Source organism: Australozyma saopauloensis, chromosome 2, assembly GCF_035610405.1.
Source record: "Australozyma saopauloensis chromosome 2, complete sequence".
NCBI lineage: Eukaryota > Fungi > Ascomycota > Pichiomycetes > Serinales > Metschnikowiaceae > Australozyma > Australozyma saopauloensis.
Window position 1 is genome coordinate 343,317 of NC_086132.1, and position 24,462 is coordinate 367,778.

General features: G+C 44.4%; 9 protein-coding genes and 2 non-coding genes across 11 annotated transcripts; 7 read left to right on the forward strand and 4 right to left on the reverse strand.

Annotated features, from left to right (window-relative positions):
- Positions 1 to 770: 770 nt before the first annotated feature.
- Positions 771 to 2,045, reverse strand: PUMCH_001402 (uncharacterized protein; the record flags this gene model as incomplete). Its single annotated transcript, XM_063020455.1, has 1 exon — positions 771 to 2,045. The coding sequence occupies one exon, from the start codon at positions 2,043 to 2,045 to the stop codon at positions 771 to 773; it is 1,275 nt and encodes a 424-aa protein (XP_062876525.1).
- A 994-nt stretch (positions 2,046 to 3,039) lies between these two features.
- On the reverse strand, positions 3,040 to 4,116 carry PUMCH_001403 (uncharacterized protein; the record flags this gene model as incomplete). The annotated part of the gene is made up of 1 exon (XM_063020456.1): positions 3,040 to 4,116. One exon carries the CDS (start codon positions 4,114 to 4,116, stop codon positions 3,040 to 3,042), a length of 1,077 nt encoding a protein of 358 aa, XP_062876526.1.
- A 298-nt stretch (positions 4,117 to 4,414) lies between these two features.
- Positions 4,415 to 5,122, forward strand: PUMCH_001404 (uncharacterized protein; the record flags this gene model as incomplete). The annotated part of the gene is made up of 1 exon (XM_063020457.1): positions 4,415 to 5,122. One exon carries the CDS (start codon positions 4,415 to 4,417, stop codon positions 5,120 to 5,122), a length of 708 nt encoding a protein of 235 aa, XP_062876527.1.
- A 2-nt stretch (positions 5,123 to 5,124) lies between these two features.
- PUMCH_001405 (uncharacterized protein) lies at positions 5,125 to 8,226 on the reverse strand (the record flags this gene model as incomplete). Its single annotated transcript, XM_063020458.1, has 1 exon — positions 5,125 to 8,226. The coding sequence occupies one exon, from the start codon at positions 8,224 to 8,226 to the stop codon at positions 5,125 to 5,127; it is 3,102 nt and encodes a 1,033-aa protein (XP_062876528.1).
- A 540-nt stretch (positions 8,227 to 8,766) lies between these two features.
- On the reverse strand, positions 8,767 to 10,482 carry PUMCH_001406 (uncharacterized protein; the record flags this gene model as incomplete). The annotated part of the gene is made up of 1 exon (XM_063020459.1): positions 8,767 to 10,482. The coding sequence occupies one exon, from the start codon at positions 10,480 to 10,482 to the stop codon at positions 8,767 to 8,769; it is 1,716 nt and encodes a 571-aa protein (XP_062876529.1).
- A 1,571-nt stretch (positions 10,483 to 12,053) lies between these two features.
- Positions 12,054 to 12,263, forward strand: PUMCH_001407 (uncharacterized protein; the record flags this gene model as incomplete). Its single annotated transcript, XM_063020460.1, has 1 exon — positions 12,054 to 12,263. One exon carries the CDS (start codon positions 12,054 to 12,056, stop codon positions 12,261 to 12,263), a length of 210 nt encoding a protein of 69 aa, XP_062876530.1.
- A 531-nt stretch (positions 12,264 to 12,794) lies between these two features.
- Positions 12,795 to 13,904, forward strand: PUMCH_001408 (uncharacterized protein; the record flags this gene model as incomplete). Its single annotated transcript, XM_063020461.1, has 1 exon — positions 12,795 to 13,904. The coding sequence occupies one exon, from the start codon at positions 12,795 to 12,797 to the stop codon at positions 13,902 to 13,904; it is 1,110 nt and encodes a 369-aa protein (XP_062876531.1).
- Positions 13,905 to 14,116: 212 nt separating this feature from the next.
- On the forward strand, positions 14,117 to 14,190 carry PUMCH_001409. The gene has a single exon. It is a non-coding gene; the product is annotated as a tRNA-Ile (tRNA).
- A 10-nt stretch (positions 14,191 to 14,200) lies between these two features.
- PUMCH_001410 lies at positions 14,201 to 14,273 on the forward strand. The gene has a single exon. It is a non-coding gene; the product is annotated as a tRNA-Ala (tRNA).
- Positions 14,274 to 14,703: 430 nt separating this feature from the next.
- PUMCH_001411 (uncharacterized protein) lies at positions 14,704 to 16,746 on the forward strand (the record flags this gene model as incomplete). Its single annotated transcript, XM_063020462.1, has 1 exon — positions 14,704 to 16,746. One exon carries the CDS (start codon positions 14,704 to 14,706, stop codon positions 16,744 to 16,746), a length of 2,043 nt encoding a protein of 680 aa, XP_062876532.1.
- Positions 16,747 to 17,110: 364 nt separating this feature from the next.
- PUMCH_001412 (uncharacterized protein) lies at positions 17,111 to 17,935 on the forward strand (the record flags this gene model as incomplete). Its single annotated transcript, XM_063020463.1, has 1 exon — positions 17,111 to 17,935. One exon carries the CDS (start codon positions 17,111 to 17,113, stop codon positions 17,933 to 17,935), a length of 825 nt encoding a protein of 274 aa, XP_062876533.1.
- Between the last annotated feature and the right edge of the window lie 6,527 nt (positions 17,936 to 24,462).

The following is a 24,462-nucleotide window of genomic DNA, read 5'->3' on the forward strand; positions in this document are numbered from 1 at the left end:
CGTCTAACAAAAATCTCACTTTAAAAGTCGCCCTCACATTATTCCCCATACTCCCATTTCCCCATATTCCAATCCACTTTCTTCCATCACAACCACACACAATGGCCGAAACAGAAGAAGAGAAAGTGATCAAATCCTTGGAGGAAAACGACGAGTTTGAAGACTTCCCCGAAGACGCCAACTGGACCGGCGACGCCGCTGAAGAGGCAAACTCGGCCAATCTCTGGGAAGAAGACTGGGACGACGACGACGCCAGAGACGACTTCACGGAGAAGCTCAGGCTGGAATTGCTGCGTGCGCAGAAGTAGTGTGTGAACGATGGCGGGCGGTGCCTGCTGGAGTGAGTAATCAATGTACAAGTATGGTAGAGTTGGACTGTAGAAGAGAGAAGTTGCGGGGGTTGAATTGAGATGACGACGAGCAAGAGATGTCGAAGAGAAAGAGAAGAAGGTTGTGTGAATTGTAGAGGTGTTTGGTTCGAGTGATTGTGTGCTTTGATTATGAGGAAGAGGTACTATTGCAGACACAAAGGATAAGACAATGAAAACTTCAAGGTGTATACAGACATATTTTAGTTTTTTAATTACACATTGTGGGTGTTTAGATTCATATTGTGGCAACTAGATCTTAAATTGAGGTATTGTCATGCATTGCAATTAACCCGTCTTCTCTACAGCAATAGCGAAAGAATCATGTATTTACACATACCCATCAACATTATCTACCTCATGATGTATTCTATAGTTATGTTCAAGTGGTGCAACAGCCGCCTAAGCGTAGAAGTTGACCGACTTGGATTTTCTGGCTTGCACCTCGCCAATGGCCTCCACAAAGTCCTCGTGACGGATGATCGACTTTCCGTTTCTCAACGCTATCATACCTGCCTCAACAGTCACGGCCTTCAACTGCGCACCGTTGAACTCGTCGGTGGAACGCGCCAATTCTCGCCAGTTGATGGAGTTGTGGTCACAGTTCAACTTACGCGCGTGGATCTTCAACACAGACTCACGGGCCTCCTCCGAAGGCAATGGGAACTCAATCTTTCTGTCCAAACGTCCGGAACGAAGCAATGCAGGATCCAAGGTATCCACACGGTTAGTGGCTGCGAGCACCTTGACTCTATCGTCGGAGCCGAAACCATCGAGCTGGTTCAAAAGCTCCAACATTGTTCTTTGCACCTCACGGTCACCACTCTTGTCGGAGTCGAAACGCTTGGTTCCAATGGCATCCAACTCATCGATGAAGATGATAGTTGGGGCCTTCTCCTTGGCCAAGGCGAACGCATCACGCACGAGCTTGGCACCGTCACCGATGAACATTTGCACAAGCTGTGGGGCAGCCAACTTCAAGAATGTTGCGCCGGACTGTGCAGCACATGCACGGGCAAGAAGCGTCTTACCGGTTCCTGGAGGGCCATACATCAAGGCACCCTTGGGAGGCTTGACACCCAACTTCTTGAACTTCTCGGCCTGCTTCATGGGCAAAACCACGGCCTCAATCAACTCCTCGATCTGCTTGTCCAAACCACCGATGTCCAGGTAGTTTTCCGTGGGCTTTTCGTCGACCTCCATGGCCTTGACTCTCAGGTCGTACTCCAGCGGCAACGTGTCCAAAATCAAGTACAGATCTTTATTGACACCGATCAAGTCGTTGGGACGCAATTGGTGCGGATCCACGAGCCCCACAAGCGGCAAGAAGATCGTCTGACGGGTGGACGTCTTGATCACCGCCAGCTTACCGGAGCGAGCCGCATCGACGTCGACGTTGGCGCCCTGCAGCAACGCATCCTTGTCTGCGTCGAAATTCAAGATCTCGACCACGTTTCCGACCAAGTACGGCAATTGCTTGTTGTTGTTGATCTTCTCCTGGTTGTCTTTGATGCGTTCGGCCATGACGGCTTTCTCGTGCTGGAGCCGTTGCGACTCGGAGAACATCACCTGGATGTCATTGTGGAGGAGCTTGGTACGGTTCACGATGTCCTGGGTGGACTGGGCGGCGATTTCGAGGAGAACCTCGTCTTGGGCCAAATCCTCGAGGGAAGTCATGGTTTATATAGTGCTGGGGGAGCAGAAAAGCGGGGGATCTGGGTTTGTGGGGTTGGTGTTGTTTCGGGGGTTGTTGTGCTCTGTGATTGGGTAGAATTGGAGCGCCACTGGTGGTGATGGTGGCGGGTTCTACTAGGAATATAAGAGGTATATGGTGGGAGTGAAATGTGGAGTGTGGAAAAGGTGAGGGCGTAAATGGAGGAGGAAAATTTGGGCAGAAAATGGAAAATTTAGGTATTTATTATTTTATATTTTTTGCTACATTGTTATGGTTAGTTTAATTTTTCTGATTTGCTGTGGTTTGTTTGTTTCAAGCTCTTCATTGCTTTTGATTGCCTCTTTATAGTGTTGGTGTTGGATCTAATGGAGTATTCTTTTTTTAACTGAGTGAGAGTCGATTATTGATTTCATTTTTGAATTTGCTTATTAAAAGATATACATTGAGTTATCTATGATGTTGATGCTTGCATTGTATTGAATACATCGTCATTGTGGATTACCAACCCGAAGTATACACCACAGAAGTTGATGCGTCATTTAAGGGGCGAACAGAATACATCCGAGGTCGAATAAATAGGCCGACGTATAGACACATCAATTGATACAGCTTTTGAGATCCAGTGCTTGTAGTACTAACAAATACAACCCGGGCAATTTGTAGTTCTGGTACTTGTCTGAGTAGCATAAAAAGGATTCGCAATGATAATCTCATTATTCTGGAGCCCATTAATCACCGCCAACCGAACTCATCATCAACTTTGGAGTAGCTTCGTTCATACCCAACGCAATTGCAGATTGCCAACGTATGTGATATATAATGCTCTATGAAGTAATCATCTTGAACAGGTTTGTAAGGAAAGTTTTGCACCGAGTGAAAAACTTCTTCAATAGTCAATTCATTGGCCCTGTGCCATACAATCCTCTATCAATGTACTGGTTGATGATGCAAAGGATGCGCCTAGACTACCTTTCGTTGAAAGCCCCAAAAGGGCGATCATCTTGTGCTGAAAGTCTCAATGGCTGCTCTCTCCTTAGCCTGGCCAATTTGATGCTTCGCACGAATCATAGTGGTAAGCGTCTGGTTCAATGGAGTTGGAACACCATTCTTACGGCCCAAATCCACAATGTAGCCATTAATTGCATCGATCTCAGTCAACTTCACATTACGGACATCCTCGCGCATTGATGAACTATTCTTCTCAGTCTTGTAACTCACATCCAATACACACTGAAGAAGGCGCTCTTTCGACAAAATCGCGTGGACTTCTGGCACAGAGGCGTACACTTCGGAATCTGATCTGAAGCAATCAACACACTCCTCAATGACCTTTTTCATCATCGAGATACAGTTTGTGCTGCGCAAAAGATCGCCGTTCTTACAGTCCATCAAAGCAGTGATTGGATTTATGCATGCGTTCACCACTAGTTTTTCCATCTGTGCTACAAGGAACTCGGGATATGATGCAAGGCTCGCGTCCAAATTCGGACTATCCAAGAGGGCCTGAATGACATTTGGAACCGGCTCCTTCTCATTACTGTGCTCTGAAGAACCATTGCGGAATGCCTCCCGCAACGGCACCCTCGCTATGGTGAGAGACCCCATTCCCACATGATGCGTAAGGTTCACACGCTCCTTGTATGCGCCGTGGGAACTTATGACATGGTATACGTTAGGTTCCTGGCGGCCCTGCCATAGAGCGTCTATAACAGAGGGAACAGCGCCCATACCATTCTGGACGAAAATAAGGTTGGTATCTGGCGTCATGTATGGCACATAGGGCGTCAAAGCCTCTTTGGTGCTGTGCGTTTTGGTAGCCACAATCATATCGGTGATTGCCATTGTCTTATCCCACTCCTCCAACGTCGGTTTCTGCCGCACAGCCATCTTGGTGGTGTTGTAGATGATACCAGAGTCCGAATGGCGGGCCAAGGTCATTGTGTTATTGAGCGAATGGAGATTCTGTTTGATTGTACTGTGCTTCACTAGAAGAATCGGACTGAGACGTGCAGCCACAAGCTCATGCGCTAGGAGAGATCCCATGGCACCAATCCCGAGAACATGGACAGACATCTTGAACTTTGTTTTTGTGTATTCTTGATCTTTCAGTAGATAAGACCAGTCCAGATAAATTTCAGGGTTCGATGCAGGATTTGTCTCTCAGACTCAATGAATCACTGGAGATTCCAATGGAAATTTTGGCGCATAAAGACGCATGGGGAGGCGAAAGAAAACCCAAATAGACAAATCAGAAATTACTGAATATATCCAGTCTCCTTCACTTTCTTTCGCTGAAATGTCGACTCATCGCCATCGCGTCACGTGATACCCCGCATATCCGTTGTGAACAGTTATCGAATTACACCCTACAATGCTTATTCTTGGCTTGACGGGAGGAATAGCATGTGGCAAATCCACTGTTTCATCACACTTGAAAGCGCAGGGGTACCCAATTGTAGATGCTGACGTCATCGCCAGAGAGGTGGTTGAACCTGGGAAACCAGCTTACAAGAAAGTCGTAGCCGCATTTTCGGAAATGGTTCCGAACTTGTGCAATGAGGATGGTCTGTTAAATCGAGGCGAATTAGGAAAGGCAGTATTCGGAAATCCTGACAGGCTCAGGATTTTAAATAGTATCGTGCACAGTGCCGTGAAGAAAGAAATGGGATGGCAGATCCTTAAATTGTACTTCCAAGGGCATCGCTTAGCCGTTTTGGATGTTCCGCTATTATTTGAGGCGAAGCTCAATCTTATCTGTGGTGCCACTGTAACAGTATCAGCAGAGTACGAAACCCAAATTGAAAGACTTAGACAAAGAAACCCAGAACTTACTCAGGAAGACGCCGAGAAAAGAATAGCTAGTCAGCTTTCCAACGATGAGCGTAATAGTCGCGCTGATATCGTAATCAGCAATAATGGGTCTTTGGAGGACCTCAAACTTGAAGTTGACCAGATGATTTCTGCCAAGCGTCCCAGCAGGTTTTGGACGTGGTTGAATTTGTTTCCACCTATCGGGATCACAAACGCTCTCATAACCATGATCGTTCGATTCTCGACTAGCAAACCTAAAGCTGATTGAAACTAGGCTCGCCAATATTGCGCCAAACTGTGAAGGGTATCGATGACAACAGGCAAGAAAGCGTGAACACTGTCTATGATCAAATTCTGGAAATGCAAAATGGCTTCTTCCTCACTCATTTCAAGAGCAAACTTATCTTGGACCTTCGAGACGGCTCGCTTCGGGTCAATCTGTATATCGGGTATATTCGCATTGAGCATTAGCTGAAATAGATTGAGAATCAAATTGCTGTTCCGCCGGAGTGTGGTGTAGGTGATAAAACAGTAGCTTTTGAATATGTTGAAGTTCTCGTGGTTCATTCCCCCCATTCCGTCTATGACCTGGATAGGAAGCTTCATTAAGGGCGGAAAAGGTTTTGGGTCTCTGCCCAAAATATATCCAAAGTCTGCGTGCCAAAATTTTCCGTTTGGCGAGAGAAGAAGATTATCGAGATGTCTGTCTCCCACTCCCAATAGATACGTGATAACACAGTAACCAGCGCAAGATTTGACATAATTGTCCATCAAGACTGGCGAAACACCAAGATCAGTTGCAATTGCATGAGGGTTTCTTTGTGGATCCTCGTAGCTATAAATTTCGCTTCCAGAGTCCTCTTGTTGTGGGACATGACTATGGAATTGTAAGAAACTCAAAATACCGTTTGCTATTGGTTCGGCAGAGTCTATAGGCAGAGCAGCTCGTTTGAAAACATTCACTCCATTTTCTGCATAGCTCTTAGACAAAACCGAGTCCAAAGTATCATTGGGAACAAATTGAATTAGTCCAGCAATGGGACTCGTGGCCAAAATCTTGTAAGGCGTGAGTTTCAAATTCAAATTCTCATTTTTCAAAAGTTGGTCCATAAGGGTAATGATTTGAATTACCAATTGGTCCTGGCGAAGGTCATCACCAATCTTGAACATGAGCGCATATTTTCCGTACTTGTGCTTCTTGCCTCCAAATATCATTGATCCGGAAGTAGATCCCTGATGATGATTAATAATAGTCTTGAAAGTGATTTTCAAAGGAGACAAGGAACTTTTGAATACAGAACACTCTGATGGATAGCAACCGCATATGATGATGGAGGGATCCAAAGGAAGTGGGAATGGATCGAATTTGAGGAGATCATGTGAGCCATCTGCCAAATAGTCCTGTAAAAATTGTTTTTTGCGGCTGGTGGCTTCATTCTTGCGAAATGTTGAGCGTAGGAGCTCAACTAACTTTGTAAGCTGCTTTATAAAGTGAATCTGGCGCTTCAAGTACTTGTAAGAGTTTGATTTGGTTTTTGAGGAAGAATCCTTTAGTTTTTCAATATACAGATTCAATACCACATTGTATATTGACCCATCATTAGGTTTGGCTGGTACTGCTCCTCCTGTAGTAGAATTGAGCTGATCCTCGTTTTCTACCTTCACATACCAATAGAAGAAGTTGCCGAGCTGGTTACTTTGTACTGACTTTTCAATTAAGAAGCGCGCCAAAGGCGCTTCCGCCAATGGATCGCCTTTTGCCAGTAGAGGTTCATTTTTCAATGCCTGAACAAGTTGCAACAAGTATAACAAAAGCTCATCAGCACTAGCCATACGGAGACGATCCACCGCAAAAGAGCGGAGCCGCTTGGCATAACGAAATATCTTTTCGATTTTCTTCTCCTCGGATGTGTTAATATCCTTCACGTTCGAGTTTGTGGTATCAATTATACGGCGACGCAAGGACATAGTGAGCGTCTGTGGGTTGAAATTGTTGCTCAAGAGCTCGAGCGCATCGCCGATATCAATGGAGTCCACAGTCCAGAGGGGCACGATTTCGGTGAACGCATGGTCGAGCTCATATTCATTCTCCCAATTGAAAGACTTGAGGAATTTGACAAGATATTGCCTTGTGGATGTCAGCGGTGCAGACGTATTGCCCAGCTCGTCAGACAAACTACCTTTGGAGAAAAAGTAGCGGAACTTCCACAAGATCTTTTTCTCATGATCTGAAAGCAGAGCGCTAGAAGGCATGTTGAGAATCTTCACAAGCTCATCCCTCATGTGTGGAGACGGCTTGACCTCTTTATCGAGAACAGAATTATTGTTAATATTGGTGGCCAACTTCTGAAACTTGCGTTCGATAGGGTCGACTCCAGAGGTGCCTAATGCAGACAGCCCGGCGGCTGATGGTAGAGACTCTTCTTGTGATGCATTGTAGCGAGTAAGCAAAGCGTTGTGGAAATCTGGATCGTATAGCTTCGGGAGCGGAACTGTAGGGATATCAATGCTGTTGACAATCATGGCGCCCTCGTTCGCCGCGCGAGCATCTATGCCTGGCTTATCCACAGCAAAAGAAATCAGAGGCACCACAACAGTCAGTGGATATGTCTCGTCCAGATACACAATGGGAAGCAGGAAGTTAGGGAGTTCTACGTAGAGGTAGTGGGATGCAGAGGGCAGCAGCAGCAGCAGTTGAGCACGCAACGAGGACGCAGCCAATTCAGCCTGGCGCGCTTTCTCGACCATGGGCAACGCCATGGCATCAAGCCACTCGTTCCGTGTGAACTGGCCGTTTTCGTACTTGACCAAGTTTGATTCTGCCTCTGTCATATTGTTCAAATCACCATAAATCACCGAGCCTAGTTCAGGGGTCTGCAGAGTATCAACTGCAACTTTATAGGAGCCCTTTCTGAGCAGTCCATCCTTGTGGTTGAAAAGAGATAACGTTCCCAGGCCAAATACTACAGGTTCAGTGGAAACAATCTCCATCACCGTAAAGCGAAGGTATGCGCCATAGTCCATCTGATTGAAATTAACGCCTAGCTTCATATACGTATCCCACACACGCCGATTATTGGCAAATGCCTTGTATGAAGATTGCACAGGTTCTACCACTAGATTATCGTTTCCATCAAAGACCTCTAGAACTACATAGAGATCGGAGTTGGCGGAAATCAGACTGAGTTTCTGGAAACACTCTGGGTTTCTATACTTCTCGGAACTGCGAACCACGCCGGGTTGGGTTCCGGGCGCTGCCTGGAGGTAGCATAGCTTTAGCGATACCGGAATGGATAAGTTCTTGGAGAGACCGAAGGTGACGGTGTTTGTGATTTTGATGTTTTCGTCGGTGTCGGTTGCCGTAGTGGGCATCGTTCAAAGTAGCGCTTGGTGTGTGTAGCTGGCACAATTGGGAATTGATTAGATTGTAGTGGTATATAGTGGGTTTGTATACTGATACCCCAGATAAGATAAATAAAGGTGTGGATAGGGTGAGGAAGAAGAGAAAGGAGGGGAGGAAATGTGTTGAAATAATTGTTTCGGTTATGAAGAAATTGGTTGTATTTGTTGTGTTGTGTCTGGATTGGAGCATGGTTCAGTATTGAACATAGGTACACAACTAGGTTTATAACTAAACGAATACGCTGACGATTCTTCGGCAAACGAACTTCACGATTTTTAATTAAAGAATATGACCCAACTTCAGTTTGTATCCTAAGTTCTACAGATAATTTACAGCACCATTGCGTTACCATGAATTTTAACCTAAACTGTGTTGATACTATCGATTGTCAAATCAATGGTATCACATATAAATACCGAGCACACTATATCCTCTGTGCTAACTCCAAATGAATCGATCCCACGAGTCACAATAAATAATCTAAGATTGGCGCTTTCCGCTTATTTCCGCTAACGCTTCGCATTCTGACCAAACCACATGTACTGGTCCTGCTTCTCTTCCTCCAGGTCCTCGTCACTGCTGGAGCCCGAGAAGGAATAGAAAACACCACTCTTGGACCGATTGGGCTGTGGCCGCTTCGGCTTTTGCGGTGAGGGTTTCGTGAGTGTGTTGGTCACAGGCGGAGGAGAGTTGACCAAATTGTTCCGCGGCGGCACCACAGAACTGCTGTTGAACTGCAATGCAAAACTGGGCTGTTCCTGATCCGACTCGTTTTCGGATATGGCGCCAAACTTCGGCGTATTTGTACGTCTCCGCTGTAGCGAACGCACACGACTGAGTCTGGATATCACCTCGTGCATGTTCGTGGACAGCGCTTCGGCAGGGTCTTGGTCACGAGGCGAGTTCAGACCACCCAGCAGCTGGCCATTACGCAACAAGTCCAGATATGAGCCATCGGAGGACTTGTGGTTGAAATAAAGCAAGCTCAGTTGTGAGTTCACATGCGAACTGAGCTTGGAATTGAGGTATGCAACAGGAATATCCGAGGCCAGTGAATATCTGAGCTTGAGTGGATGATAGATTTCATCGTTGGAATGCAATTTGGACAAATTTACAGTTGAATTTGTTCTAGTAGGGGCCAGGTTTGGAGACACTTCGGGCGAGATGGGATGCAACGGTCTATTCTCGATGGAGAAGGCTTTCTTGAACGCGCTATCATGCATGACTTTCATCTTAAATTCAGCCTTAATTTTGAACTTGTTGCAATCCTGTGGGTTCCAATCACGGGCACCAGAACAGAGCGGATTCTGAGCTTTCTTGGGCACAGACGCATTCACAGATTGAATCCGGAACGACAGCCGAGGCTGGTCTGTTTTCTTGAGCCCCAGAAAGCCGATTGCAGGATACTGCCTATCCGGATCGAAGTCGTCTTTCTTGATGAAGTTTGTCTTGTAGTATATGATGTCGGTCTCCAAATTGAGGGTACCGTTCAAGTGCGGATCGCGCTCCAAGATTCCCAAGCAGTCTTTCTCGAGAACCCAATGGCCATCCCTCTTGTTGGCATAGTTGACGCCGAATTCAGGGATTTCTTCGAATACAGGGTGATTGATGAAATACGAAAGAATGCTGGAAATCACGTATCCATGGGTGACTACAATGATCATGTCGTGCTGATGCGACTCTCCCTCGTATGTGGCTAGAAGCTTCTTGGTGTAGGTCTTGCAGCGCTCCAGAAACTCTTTGTACGAGAGATGAGGCTCGTTCCAGGGTCCCAATTGCGTCGTTGGGCGGAAGTTCAGCACCAACCGTTTATTTTGGAGACCCTGAATGTTGGGGGTATACATCTGATAAGCCTCGGTGGAATCTATAAACGGAGGCTGGTTCTTCATTCGATCGTGGATCCATTCCGAAAGGGCAAAATCGCACAAAAGATGGAACTTCACAGTGGTATCGGGCACAAGACCCGCCAAGCGACTGCCCATGGCCGTCACCAAGAGATCGGCGGATTGGCAACAGCGTAGATACGGAGAAAAGTGGATATATACATTCTTCTTGGGGATCCCGGCGAAATTGCCCGCAGCTATGATATGATTGGCCACGTCATCCACAAGCTGGACGGTGTTTTCGCTCACCAGCGCATCATACGGCTCACAGTCCGCTTTGAGCGGCTGTTGGTTGGAGAGATCGGCTCGAGGGCCATGACGGAGGAAACAGAGTTCAGCCATGGGTGGCCGTTAGTGTGTGCTTAGCTGCAGTACTGCAAATTCTGGATTCTTTTCAACAATTCGATTCCTTTCGCGGAACGGCGATTTTGTGGCGTGCCAACAGATCAATAGATCGAGATAGGTGTGTCAGATTATGGTGTCAGAACAGAGAAGAGGTCCACGTGATAAACGGGACCAATGGGCTGGCCTGCATGGGGAAGGGGTGAGGGACGGTTGAGAGGCCCGTGGCCGCAGGGGATGCAGGCCGTGGAATCTGGTTCCCCTGATTTCGTTCTTTTTTTCGTAGAAACATCGGGGAAATTGGTGGAATCGGCTTTTGGCAATTGGAGGATTCGGTCCCTTTTCATACCTTTGTATATTTGTACTGCAGATAGTGTCTGGTTACGAGCGCTTATATGATGATTATAGGGAAGATGTGGATCAGTTGTAAGATAGAAGATTGACATAATTCTAGAGACGAAGATTGTTGTCGTTGTCTTCTAGCTAGTTTAGAACAGCTTATCTTGCTATTAATGTTTCTATAGCACTGGAGCTGTCTATGCATTGCAAGTTCGAAGGATTGGATCTGAGATAAGAAACCCCTCCATTTGGGTGGGCTGAGATTGAGAAGGGTGTTCAAGATTGTTCATGAACATGATTTGGTCAGAAAACTCAGTTGAAATTGAATTTGAAGTGACCAAGAAAATGGCCACAAACGATGGCTTATGGCATGTTGTACTACTAGGCTATTCTAGATAAGGGCTCTAGTCCAGGCACAGATAGAATTCTAGGTTCTGAATGAAATTGCACAAAGACAAAAGTTTTCCAATTGAAGGTCAAAGCGCCCTGAGAAACCAATTGAACATCCCCCAACGACTGTGGATGCTACATGCACCTATCTTCCGTGCTCCAATTCCTATCTAGACTCTAATTCCACCCTCATAAAAAGCATCCGATTACCAAGTCAAATTTTTATAACACAATATAATGATTAACCAGAGAATCGATTTTTTTGTCAACTCTCCTAATGATGTCATATTGCATAAACCACCAAACCTCTTTCCTAGGACCACGGTGATATAAGTTATCAGACAAATGGACTAAAATACCAATGGTTCATGTCAATTCTATGGAATACCCAGAATAATTCGCAATTTCCGACTCCCATCTTTTTTCTTATCGTTCACACCAGTGCCTCCATTATCTTATCTCTTCCTCCACCATTTGTCCTTCACAACCTCCAATATTTCACTACAATGGAGCCATTGACCCAAAACTTGATTGACGCTTTGAGCTGCGCTGCTCTCCAAGGTATGTATACCCTTTTTGTTCATGAAATTTGACTAACCATAGCCCGAGATCTTTCTTACAGTCCTTATTCCAACTTTCGGTGCGTATAAATCAGAAACGGCGAGATCAGTGTAGAATATCGTTGGTTTTGAATATTTTCTATGTTTTAACTGCTTACTAACTGTAGAGTTGGGGCTGCAGTTCTTACGGAATCTGGTAGAGTAATTGTAGGTGCCAATGTGGAAAATGCTTCCTATGGAGCGGCGATCTGTGCTGAAAGAACGGCTTTGACACGGTGTATCATGGAGGGCGAACGGAAATTCCGCGCCATTGCTATAGCCAGCGACCAGAAGGATCCTATTAGTCCATGTGGCATTTGTAGACAGTTCATTCGGGAGTTCAATCGCAACATTGAGGTGTATATGATTTCTAGCGACGGGGGCACTTGTGTAAAGATGACGTTGGACGAATTGCTTCCAATGAGTTTCGGGCCTGAGAACTTGGGAAAGTAGGTTTTTCCATGAAATAACCAAATGAAGGAGACCAAGGGTCTTAGCAAGGTCTCAACAGAATAAAAAACAAAACAGAACTCAATATGAATGAAATAAACTAGAAAAGAAAATGCAGTTGAGTTGGCAAGTCCGGAGGTGTTGGTGAGCTCGAATCTCTTGGTGACTATGCGTTGACTCTACCATCTCCGATTACAATGGATCATATAATTCGGACAAAACAAACAAAATTTAAAATATCAATACTCGGACCGCTTAACGCTTTGGTCAAAAAATTGTCGGACTTAAGTTGTCATGCGAGCATAACCCATATTGAAACAATCGCAGCATCCATATACTAAAACGAACCCTTAAGAGTAAAACAAGTGGTACAAAAATAGAAAATCCGCCTCTTTTCAATTGGCCACGAAAATTCACAAACCGAAGAAAAAAACCAAAAATGCTTCTCATTGCAAGATCCATATACTCTGCCCATCGCATTTTAGCTCCCCTACAGTAAAATTTGTCAACCAGACTACCACACCACATCAACCAATGTCCACCTGTGCATCCCCACAATGTGGTAAGACTACCGAATCGGTACTCAAATGTCCCGTCTGTCTTAAATGCGGCGAAAACCAAGTGTTTTGCAACCAGTTGTGCTTCAAATCGGCCTGGCCAACACACAAATCCATCCACGCCGCTGAAGATGGCCAAACCTATGATCCGTTCCCCAATTTTGACTACAGTGGAAAGCTCCGGGCTGCGTATCCTTTGAGTAAAAAAAGAGCAGTTCCTCTGCAAATAGTGCGTCCAGATTATGCTCAGGATGGCAAACCGATGAGTGAGATCAAGAATGACAGAACCGGAAAAATCACCATTTTGACCGAAAGCGAGATCAAAACCATGAAGAAGGTGGCCCTCACATCCCGTAAGATCTTGGATGCTGTAGCTAAACATATTGCACCTGGAATCACCACCGATGAGCTCGATAGAATCCTCCACAAGGAATGTATCGGCTACAACGCTTACCCATCGCCTTTGAACTACTACACGTTCCCAAAATCGTTGTGCACATCTGTCAATGAGATCATTTGTCATGGAATTCCCGACCAGACAGTATTGCAAGATGGTGACATCGTCAACTTGGATGTGACCATCTACCTTAAAGGCTTTCACTCCGACTTGAATGAGACATACTACGTAGGCGACAAGGCCAAGGCTGATCCCGACACCGTGCGTCTTGTTGAAACCACACGTGAGTGTTTGGACTTGGCCATTGCTCAGGTTAAGCCTGGCTTGGTGTTCAGAAACCTCGGAGCAGTCATCGAAGAGCACGCCACTAAGAACGGATGTTCGGTGGTCAGATCCTACTGTGGCCACGGTATCAACCAGCTATTCCATTGTCAGCCCAACATTCCTCATTACGCTCGTAATAAAGCCATTGGTGTAGCCAAACCCGGTATGGTTTTCACCATCGAGCCCATGCTTTGTTTGGGCTCATATCAGGATATCACATGGCCAGACAACTGGACCGCTGCCACGAGGGACGGTAAGTACTCTGCTCAGTTCGAGCACATGTTGTTGGTGACCGAAACCGGGTGCGAGGTGTTGACCGCCAGACTCGATAGTTCCCCTGGCGGGCCTGTGAAGAGAATTGAGTAAGAGACACTCTGCTTAATTTTTTGAAGTATTAAATAGATGAACTAATATATAACTGGGGTGAACATACATGGTGCATGTACATAGAGTCATCTAAATACTTCTCTTAGATATCTGAGAATTTGAGGCACAAGTATCTCTAAAGTTTTGTGATTCGTGGTAGAATACAAATAAAAATGGTTGAATCAAACAAGCATTTCCAACTCAACAAGAAAGGTCCCTTGGCCCAGTTGGTTAAGGCGTGGTGCTAATAACGCCAAGATCAGCAGTTCGATCCTGCTAGGGACCATTCCTCACACGGGCGTGTGGCGTAGTTGGTAGCGCGTTCGCTTAGCATGCGAAAGGTCTCCGGTTCGACTCCGGACTCGTCCATTCTTTTTTGGTTTTTTTCTTTGCTTCGTATTGTGACTTTTTGGAATATTATGAAAGAGAATCCTCAGGGCTTGCTCGTGGGCCAACAAGCGAGAGTTTGAACGCAACTGTTCTTTTTTGGCCCATGATTCAACATTTTTTTGTCTCCTTCAATTACTCATAAATAGGCGCTTTCATGCTTCTGTTGGTTTTCAGAAACTCGTGTGCTCGAAAATTTTTTAAGAAATACTTGAAACAATTCAAGACAAAAAACTTCATCCTCTAATGACTCAGTTTATATTAATCCCGCAATTGAGAACCTCTCATTACATAACCCGTCATATCTATAACCTCTACCATATCACCTGCACACAACCCCATTAATCTGAAACAATAGTGAACTCAATCTGTTTCAGGTTTAAAACATCAATTGATACCACGAATAGCCGAGATGGCGGCAGAACTCCTGAATCCTTTTGCGCCGATGGAATCTGCAGGCAAGAGACCACTTTTGGAACCTATTCCTTCTGGACTTCTAGTCAATTCCATATCGGAAACACAAAACATCGAAAAACCACCCAAGCAACTCCGACCAAGAATCGTGCGAGCCAATGAAACACAACAGAAACTCGTGACAACCTTGCCAGTGCTCATAACCTTGCCGCTTTTGGTAGTTTCTGTCGATTTGACGCTGGTCCCATTGACCAACAATCACCTTCTTGGAAGAGTAGGCGCTGCATTTGTGGTAGCATGTGTAATTGTCGGCTTGTCGCAATTTCCAGCCAAGTATGGCTTGATGGGGAAAAGGGCTGCTCCAGAGTCCTGGACCGTTGTATTGGGACTAGTACTTTTGTTCCTAGCGCCAATGTCACTTTCGTACACGCGGGTCGCTGTTACGTATTTTTGCCTTTTTCTCAATGTTTGGAACTTGTATACTCCATTGGCGCTCTTTTGTGACTGTTACTTAGCGTCTAGTGCTGTTGAAAATCCTGTTCTAGAAGTTGCAGGAGTGGTTAGTGGCTATACTTTGCTTATAGGGCTGCATTTTTTGATTGAACGGGCAATCAAATCGAGAAAGTCGAGTTCAGGCGATAAGCTGATCTTGATATTCATTATGTTGGGTGTGGGTGTCGTTGGCGCGGTCGTATTGACTGTTCTCAACCTTGTGAACCCAATCTTTCTCGGAATTACATTAGCAGTTGGTGCGGTGCTCATGCTCCTGACCAACCGAGGCTTAGTATACTCCTCGCTCAGTATTTTAATCGTGGCTGTGTTTTCCTTCGTTTTCGAGCACTACATAGTCACTACAAAGCCTGCTTCAGTCAAAGGCGCCTTTGTTTCAGCAGTACTTCCATTAGTTGTCAAAATCAAGCCTTCTACATATGTTGAGAATGACGATCTGTCAGAGGAACCTGAAAAGCCCCGTGTCTTGGAAAAGATCTTGGCTCATTCCGACACAAGAGCTATATTCAACTTTTTGCTCCTCAACACCACGTTCATGTTCATCCAACTAGTGTACTCCTTCAAATCGAAATCCCTTGGTCTTCTTTCAGACTCTCTCCACATGGCATTAGATTGTGCCTCCCTAGCTTTGGGGTTGGTTGCCGGAACTCTCCTGAAACAAGAGGTGGACATTAACAGTAAATTTCCATTCGGTCTCCGTCACTTTGAGATCTTGGCAGGTTTCGCCAATGGTACGCTTCTTGTAGGAATTAGTGGAAGCATTATATTTGAAGCAGTCGGCAGATTGTATGAGCCAGTTGAGCTCTTAAGAACGACGGAGTTGATTATCGTGTCTACCCTAGGCTTGCTCGTTAACATTGTTGGAATATTTGCATTTAACCATGGCCACCACGGCCATTCACACGGCCACTCACATGGCGGCATTTCTCAGGCGGACCACGGCTCAGAGCACAAGGCGTCAGAACTCGGCCATTCACACAGCCATTCACATTCACATTCGCACACTCACTCTCATGAACAATCGCACTCAGAAAAACACGAGACATCCCATTCGAACGAGGATTGCGAAGGTATGAATGACAACATGAGGGGCATATTCTTACACATCATGGCTGACACCCTCGGATCAGTTGGAGTGGTGATTTCAACCATCCTCACCACAATCTTCAAGTGGCAGGGGTTTGATCCAGTGGCGTCTATTGCCATTGCTGTATTGATTTTCGTTTCTGCTGGGCCACTTATGTCGTCAACAGCATCGACATTGCTTCTTAAACTCGATAACAAAAAGGAATCTGTGATCAGAAACTGTCTCAATGATTTAACTACCATTCGTGGCATAAAGTCGTTTTCCACGCCTCGTTTTTGGGCGAAGGGAAGTGGGTTGACCGGCTATATCCACATTCAAGTCTATCGTGGGGAAAATATATCAAATCTTCGCGCCCAGTGCCAGCGAGTATTCAAGAGCCATAATGTTGAGGCCATGATTCAAATGGAAAAGGATTTTGATAGTTGTTGGTGCAGAGACACATAGAACAAGCAGGCTTATGCTAAATTGCGAACTGCTCTACCTTGAAAAGGTAATGAAATTCAAAAGAGTCACAGAGATTTGTTTGAGAAGAATAGTTTCAGTCTCAAGGCAGATATGATATTCTCTGGGACACAATTACAGTTGCGAAGCATGGACACCATGGACACCAGCTTCCAGGGCCGCAAACTAAAAAAAGCAACACAAAAAAGGAAACAAAATATACAAAAGTCAATCGAATTCAAATTCAAAACTATTTTTGTGTTGAGCTCTTTTTCCGATTTTGACGCTCCACATTACAAATCATCCCGCGCACGACCTCATCCACACTACAAAACCTACTACTTCTTCAACCCCTCGATTTTGTCCAATGTCGAGAGTAGGATGTATGGTCTTAGGACCTGCCGGTGCAGGAAAGTCTACTTTCTGTAATGCCATCATTTCACATATGCAATCCATTGGCAGAAGGGCACATTTGGTGAACTTGGACCCTGCAGCAGATCCAACACAATATGAATTCACAATTGATATCAAAGACCTCATTTCCTTGGAGGATGTGATGGAAGAGTTGGAGTTGGGACCCAATGGTGGGTTGGTGTACTGTTTTGAGTATCTCATGAATAATTTGGATTGGCTAGATGAGGAGATTGGAGATTACGATGATGAATACTTGATTTTCGACTGTCCGGGCCAAATCGAGCTTTACACACATATCCCAGTGCTACCGACAATTGCACGTCACTTGCAAGTGAACCTTAACTTTAGTTTGTGTGCTGCATATTTGTTAGAGGCTCCATTTGTCATTGACCAGGCTAAATTTTTCAGTGGAGCATTGAGCGCCATGTCGGCGATGATCTTGCTTGAATTGCCACACATAAATGTTCTCTCCAAGATGGACTTGGTGAAACTGGAGATTTCGCGGAAGAAATTGAAACAGTTTTTGAATCCAGATCCATTGCTTCTAGAGGAGGAGTCTGACGATTCCAACCCTCGCTTTTCGAAGCTAAATCGAGCCATTGCATATTTGGTGGATGACTTCGGCATGGTGCAATTCTTACCACTTGATTGTTCCAGCGAAAGCAAGTCTGTGGCTACTATCATTAGCCATATCGATGATATTACACAGTGGGCTGAAAACCAGGAGCCGAAGGAGCCTGCTGAGGAGGCAGATCCTGAAGACGAAGACAATGAGTAGATGAGTTTGTATTCTGTCACGATTCTTGGCAGGTTCGAATCTTCTTAAAAGTTGTCGAACACGAGTGAATTCTGTCATTGTCAGCGAGATTCTTTACGGACCATGTGTCAATTGTCTTTACTTATCAATCTTGATTGAAATCAATGATGGAACTTTACTGATTTCTGTTAATCTGATAGATGATGGTTTGTAGGTGAGACTCGAAATCTAGCCATCAGGAATACTATGGATTTGCCTCTACCAAAACGGAATCCCCTCATTGCTTCAAACTCGAGTACTCATGTGCACAATTTTCAGTATGTGATTATTTCTTTTTCTCGTGGTCCACAGGTTCCTCTCAGGCCAAGAGATACTTCACCAAACACCAGACATCACGACAACTACATATCAGGTGTCTTCGTTCTTGCAAGTATCGCACGGAGAAATCTATCACATCATGTTATGGCTGAGTTTATCGCCTCAGCCACAACGCCATACTCCTTACATAGTTCAAATGCTACACTTTTCAACATTATCAAGGCCCGACAAGTCACCCCTATTACAAAGTACCGCCATACATCCATATGAGACTGAATGCATGAAGGGAAGTATCCAAAGTTCTTATGAGCGAATTACCCCAATCGAGAATCCCAATCCCCACAAACACCAACACAAAAAAATTCAGACGTTTGTGCATTTACCCATACACGCAGCACCAAATATCGAGACCTTGAGCGCTGTAAAGCGGCTCTTCACGGGAGCATTGCCTCTTAAAATGGGGAGGTTTGTGCCAGAAATGTCGCGGCCGTGAATAGTAGCTTCTCTATGCATCCGGCGAAAGCGGACTTACGAGGAATGCCCAAGAAAGTTTAATTATGGAACGCAGTTCCGCGGCTCGGAAATTGAACATTGGCTGATGATACTCGTGGGTTGAGGTGGTGGTCAGATGGAGTAACAGCGTACTGCTAATTCCGTGGCTGTTGCCAAATCAAGCACGAAACGCGCATTAGTCAGTCGTGCAGCATACAGAGGAGTGTGTATCGAGCTGTGATTTAGCGCGGGCCGGCTATTTATGCACGATCCCTTTTCAGCAAACCCATCGTAAACGAAACCTTAAAAAAGGCTTTTGGTTCAAACTTCAACACGGGCGCGGACATATCTTAACCTGGCGCCGGAAAAATTGGCCTGAATGAGTGCCGGTCCAAATTAGTCTCCTTTTTGCGCATTTGTGAGGAGTCCTCGTTGGTCAATACGTCATTTGAAAACGGGGTAGTTGAAGACTATACTTTACCGTATGGTTTTCACAAGATGCTGCAGTTGTGAATTTCTGGTTGCTGGTGAAGAGGATGCGGATTATGAACCTCTGTGTAGCTTTGTTTGTGTGAATTGTCTTGATGATTCATGGTTCTGAGCGCTGCAATTTTTGAAGTTGAGAATAAATATGTGGCCCTCTGGTGTCTAGGGGGATATCCAATTTTTTACTCCGTTTTGAATGGGAGTTCCGTGCTCTCTCTTGCCCAGAATGTTTCAGTCCATTTCATGAGATAAACAGCAGTCAGGAGATTCCGGAAAAAAAGCTTACGCTTACTACCTAGCAAAACGAACCAGTAATCTCGATGTATTCTTTCATAGAGTCTGCGGTACATCTTTATGCCTATCTTATGCTCTCAGAACTGTCTGTGTAAATCTCGACTGTTGAATACACAAATTGATGAAGAGGGCGATTCGTAACGCCGGCGAAAGGTATCTTCTACTCGATATTGGTTAAACGTCATATGCATCCTGATTCGGTATTCATCGATGGATTTGAACTACACACTCGTTGAATGTTTGCGCTCTGAGGCAAACCTAATTGCAATATAGATAATGTACCTTGCCGTACCAATACGGCGGAAAACTTTTGATCAATTCTCTTGATAAACACAGAACGATACAGTTCACCCTATGAACTTTGACTCACATCTTTACATGGTTTGGTCGACATCTCAGAGAACAAAAAAAACTATATTAAGAATTTCGAAACTTCAAAGCTCTTGTGATTACCGCTGATGTTAGTACTAGGAATACTGGATTTTTTTCTATCAGAGGATTAGAATAGAGAAGAGCTTCCGATTCACGAAGTTCATATGGACAAATAGTTGAGGTTCATTTTTATACTCGCCACGAAATCATTCCAATGAAGATGATTTTGACTTTGGAGTAAACGAAATTATTGACAGGGCTCTGGCAAATGGCCAACTTTTAGAAAGATCCGTTTTGATAATCAAGTTGATCCAATACGGAAATGAGACAGTTTTAACTACTGCAGATCAAATTCACTTCGAACAAGAACCCGCCGAAAACATTGGTTGCTACGTCACTTTAACGTGTAGGATCGAAAATTATCCCATATATAGTATGGGTTTTCAATTTTAACCGATTTGAGATACAAGTTTCTTACTGGGTCGAAGTCGAGTTGTTCAACAGAAGCATCTTAGAAGGCCCTTGGAAATGAACTAAACGCTGGTACTTTGAAACAAAAATATATTTTGCAATAGTCGGCGAGTCTAAAATCGGCTATATCAGTGCTGGGATTGTGAGCGCTGGAATAGACGGGAGCTACCAGCTTATCGGATTGACATCACACGCAAAGCCAAGCAAAGACAAAATCTGAGTTGGCCCAATAAATAACCTTCTAGGCTTTATTCCATTCTAGTTTTGGCTCATGAACTAGCGAAGGAAGTGGCGTGCAACTGTTCAGTAGATAGGATAGAGCGAATAGTTGGTGAACAATCCATCCACTTCACGTATTAAACTTGATGGAAAGACTGCAGGATAAAAGGAGACATCAAATGGTTTACTTGACACCAGCAAGGAATGGCACTCCTAAAAGTACCGCATCTTGTACGGCTAAGATTACGTCATGGGTCCTTAACACCTGTCCTGAACCCAACTAAGTAAAAATAACCAATTAGTAGAGATGAAGCCGCAAAGCAATTTTTATCTCGTAGATTAATAGAGCCAAAGCGAAAATCACAGGCGAATATTATCGTCAATGATCAACTACTCTTCGGGCTGTTCTAATCTCCACCATGATCCCCACCACAACAGAACTCGATTCTACAAAAGAGATTTTTTGACTCCATTGAAGACGAATTCCTAAACGGGATTCAGTGATGTCATCCGCACCATCGCACTATCAGTGAAGAGATATGGAGACTAGGTGGTACGGGGAGCTACTATACCCAAGACAACCCACCCAGGAATAACAAGTCTCTCTGGATCTCGAGGTAATTTAGCTGCATGTAATTAACTGGCAGGGATTCGGCGAAATTACTTTCCCAAATTGCAACTGCAAAACATCCGCACTTATTGCAAATTGTCTCTCTGTAGAACTGCCGAATTTGCGCTGTCGCCTAAATATTTTCGCCTCCAAACTCTTCTCTCCGTAACATAAGTAATTCCGCATCAGCGCCATGACTATTACCATCCCAACGCGATGCTGCCCGGTGTGGACGGTTGTATCAGGCAATAATGTAGCAGAGATTTGACACGTTGTCTAAATTGGGAAAATAGCGTCCAGAAACAGACCTACAGTATATGAATCGCCCCGCCCCAAAATCCACATTCCATTACGCCATATAAGACGAATTCAGGGGAAACGTATGAACTGTTCAACACTGTTGCTGACGACATTTCTGTGACACCGCCGTTGACAACGGTTTCGGAAATAGTTGCCCTATAGATAGGGCGGATAACTCTTTTGAAGGCCAGATCCGCAATCGCCCAGCTCTGACCCGACACTTCAGCCCTTCGCAATATTGACGTCAACGCCCTGACATTTGGTTAAACTCGAGGCGCTGCGCCAATACCTCCATGAGATGTACTGTGGGAACAAACGATGAAGAACATGAAACTGAATGAAAAAAAAAAAAAAGTTTTAGATCTACACACTTCTCACCTTTAACAATTATTGATTGGTTCAGTTAGCATCTTGGCTTGGTGGCCTTCTGCAGTGGTAGACATGCAAAGAGCATCTGCACGAGCATGCAGGCCTCGGGATTGCTCTGTTCTGCAGTCAGAAAATGTCGCGCTCGTAGTTTCGATTAAGTGACACTGCAGCTCGCTTCTCACCATGCCTACAACTAGAGAAATGCGTACAAGGACTGCTCACTGCATATCGGCTCTATTTAGCCGCCAGCTCCTTTAGACGCCCCCACATGCATATGTAGAGCGGGGTATTCAATCCACTCTGATCTTTATTGCCGATATTGCATATCTGCGTTAGTGAATGATTTAAGCGCTTTAGCTTGAAGGTAGGCCAGGCCAAACGAGAATCAAGAATTTGAATAATACAATCTGCCGAATCTCGGCCAATATTCTATGATATCACTTCTTGATGGATTATGTCGTGGTTGTTTTCCTTGACGGCGACTCAGCCTTTGCGGAATGGTTGTGAGTTTGGTCCCCACTTCATTTGATTGTAAAATTAATACACTTGCCAAAGGAGTCTGAAACTGGCGACGGTTAGGAAACGGCAAACAAAACAGGTTTTGCGTTGCCTTTTGGGATCCATTAATTTCAGTCAATGGGAATTATGCGGTTTATTTAACCTCAAATGATCCGTGGAAGGGGTCTTAGAAACGAACTGTTTTGTATTCATCAACGCAACTCTGATCTGAGTGGAGTCAATAAATTTAAGTAGGTAAAGCATCACTCCTTTTCTTTTTTCTTCATTCTATCGATCATTTCGCTCTTCTTCGCCTTGTCTGAAAGCGCAATTTGAAATTCTGGTAGTTTCATATCTGATGCAATTATAATGGGGATGGGACAGGCTAACTTAAATGAAATCATTGTTTCCTGTTGCGTCACTATTGCATCATTGAACCTTTAGAATCGCAAGTATGAGGTTATCCACCATTCTTCATCGTATTTGTGGTAGCTCAACAGTGTATGATGCATGGCGTAATGATTTCGTTTTCGCCATGCAAATACAATTATCCCATGAAATTGTCAACATTTTGTGACTCTGTAATGTTTTTGTTTGTAAAGGAACTCGTCTTGGTCCCCAATGTACGGAAGTCATATCAACTCCCGCCAGGACAGAATCCCCGTTGAACAAGGTGAGGGCGTTTTAACTTCGACATCACAGCTTCTTAATGTGCATAGAATCATTATAGTTTTCTTTTCAATCAAGTAATCCGTTGTTTTGATGATGTCCGTTGCTGAAGAACACTCTCGAACAAAACAAGAAGATCAGAAGTTCACGGAAGTGAACTATTGTTAGACCCATAGAAAATCTAAAGATAAGACTAAGGAGGAATGTCGTGAAGATGTGTAGTTTGCCATTTGTTTCAACTCGACTCGGTTGAAGCACACGAACATTTTAACAGTGAAATCGAACATGAATGAAAGGAAAACACGTCATGACTGTTGCAGTGACACCGGCTAAGGTAATTTGCCCTATTAAACAGCTCACGCTTATACTTACTTCGCTTGCCGTATTTTTGGTTAGAGGCACTTTTTAAAATGATGTCCTCATTAATTCACAAGCCACACTTTACGGTCAGGAAACATCTTTTTTTTCCCCGAATATTCGTTTCTTGATAGACTAGTCATCGTCGAAGTAATCATGTTTGCTAACCTTTGACATTCCGACGATCATTTATCAAGCTACGTCGAAAGTAGGCATGAATGTCCTAACGTCGATGAAACTGAGATCTTTCCAAAATGAGTGTCTGAGATAAAAAATGAAGCGTCACGGCACTTGAAACTCGAAACTCGAATCTCGTTTGTGTCTTCGAGGTATCGTGCTTGTTCCGTTTCATAACAGTTCTCCAGATTCAAAGCTCGAGTCGTCCACGGTGCGTGCTTGTAAATAAGTCCTACGTTTGACAATGAAAGTAACATGTTTTCGTGAATTTATGAAATCAAGAAAAAATATTACATCTCCCTGTTATATAACCCAAACTCGAGACATCGTGGTTTCACATGTGGCTAGCAGCAACGTGGCACATCTAAGAGAGTGGCGCATCAATATCCAATGGATTGGGGTTCACTCAAATGATTAAGAAATGTTTCTTCCGCGAGATGATGCGTTGTTCTGATGAATAGGGTTTAACTTTTTATCATACAGTTTGAGAAGATCTGGCATGACAGCGAGACAGGACCAGGGGTACGAAATAGTCGTTTCGTATTACAATCCTTCGGATTTTGAACTTTAGAGCAATCGAACTGATTTCTTCTGACTAGGTCTAGCGCCATGTGATTCAGAGATAGACAGAGAGAAGGAGCTCAGATGTGGTTATTGTATGTAACGAGTTCAATTCCATTAAATGCTACAAAAGCTTAACTTAAGAAACCATCTGCGTATGCTTAGAAATTACTCAATCTCCGATTATTGACAGTATTCTACATATACAAAAGAAGCAGATGACTTCGTCGAAAATGAACGGATTGGGAAGTTGTAGAGTAGAATAGAACAGAAATAAATTAGACGCGCAATTCAAATCAATACGTAGTACCTAGAGAAATAGGTTGTTCAGCCATTCCTCACTAATTGCAAGAAT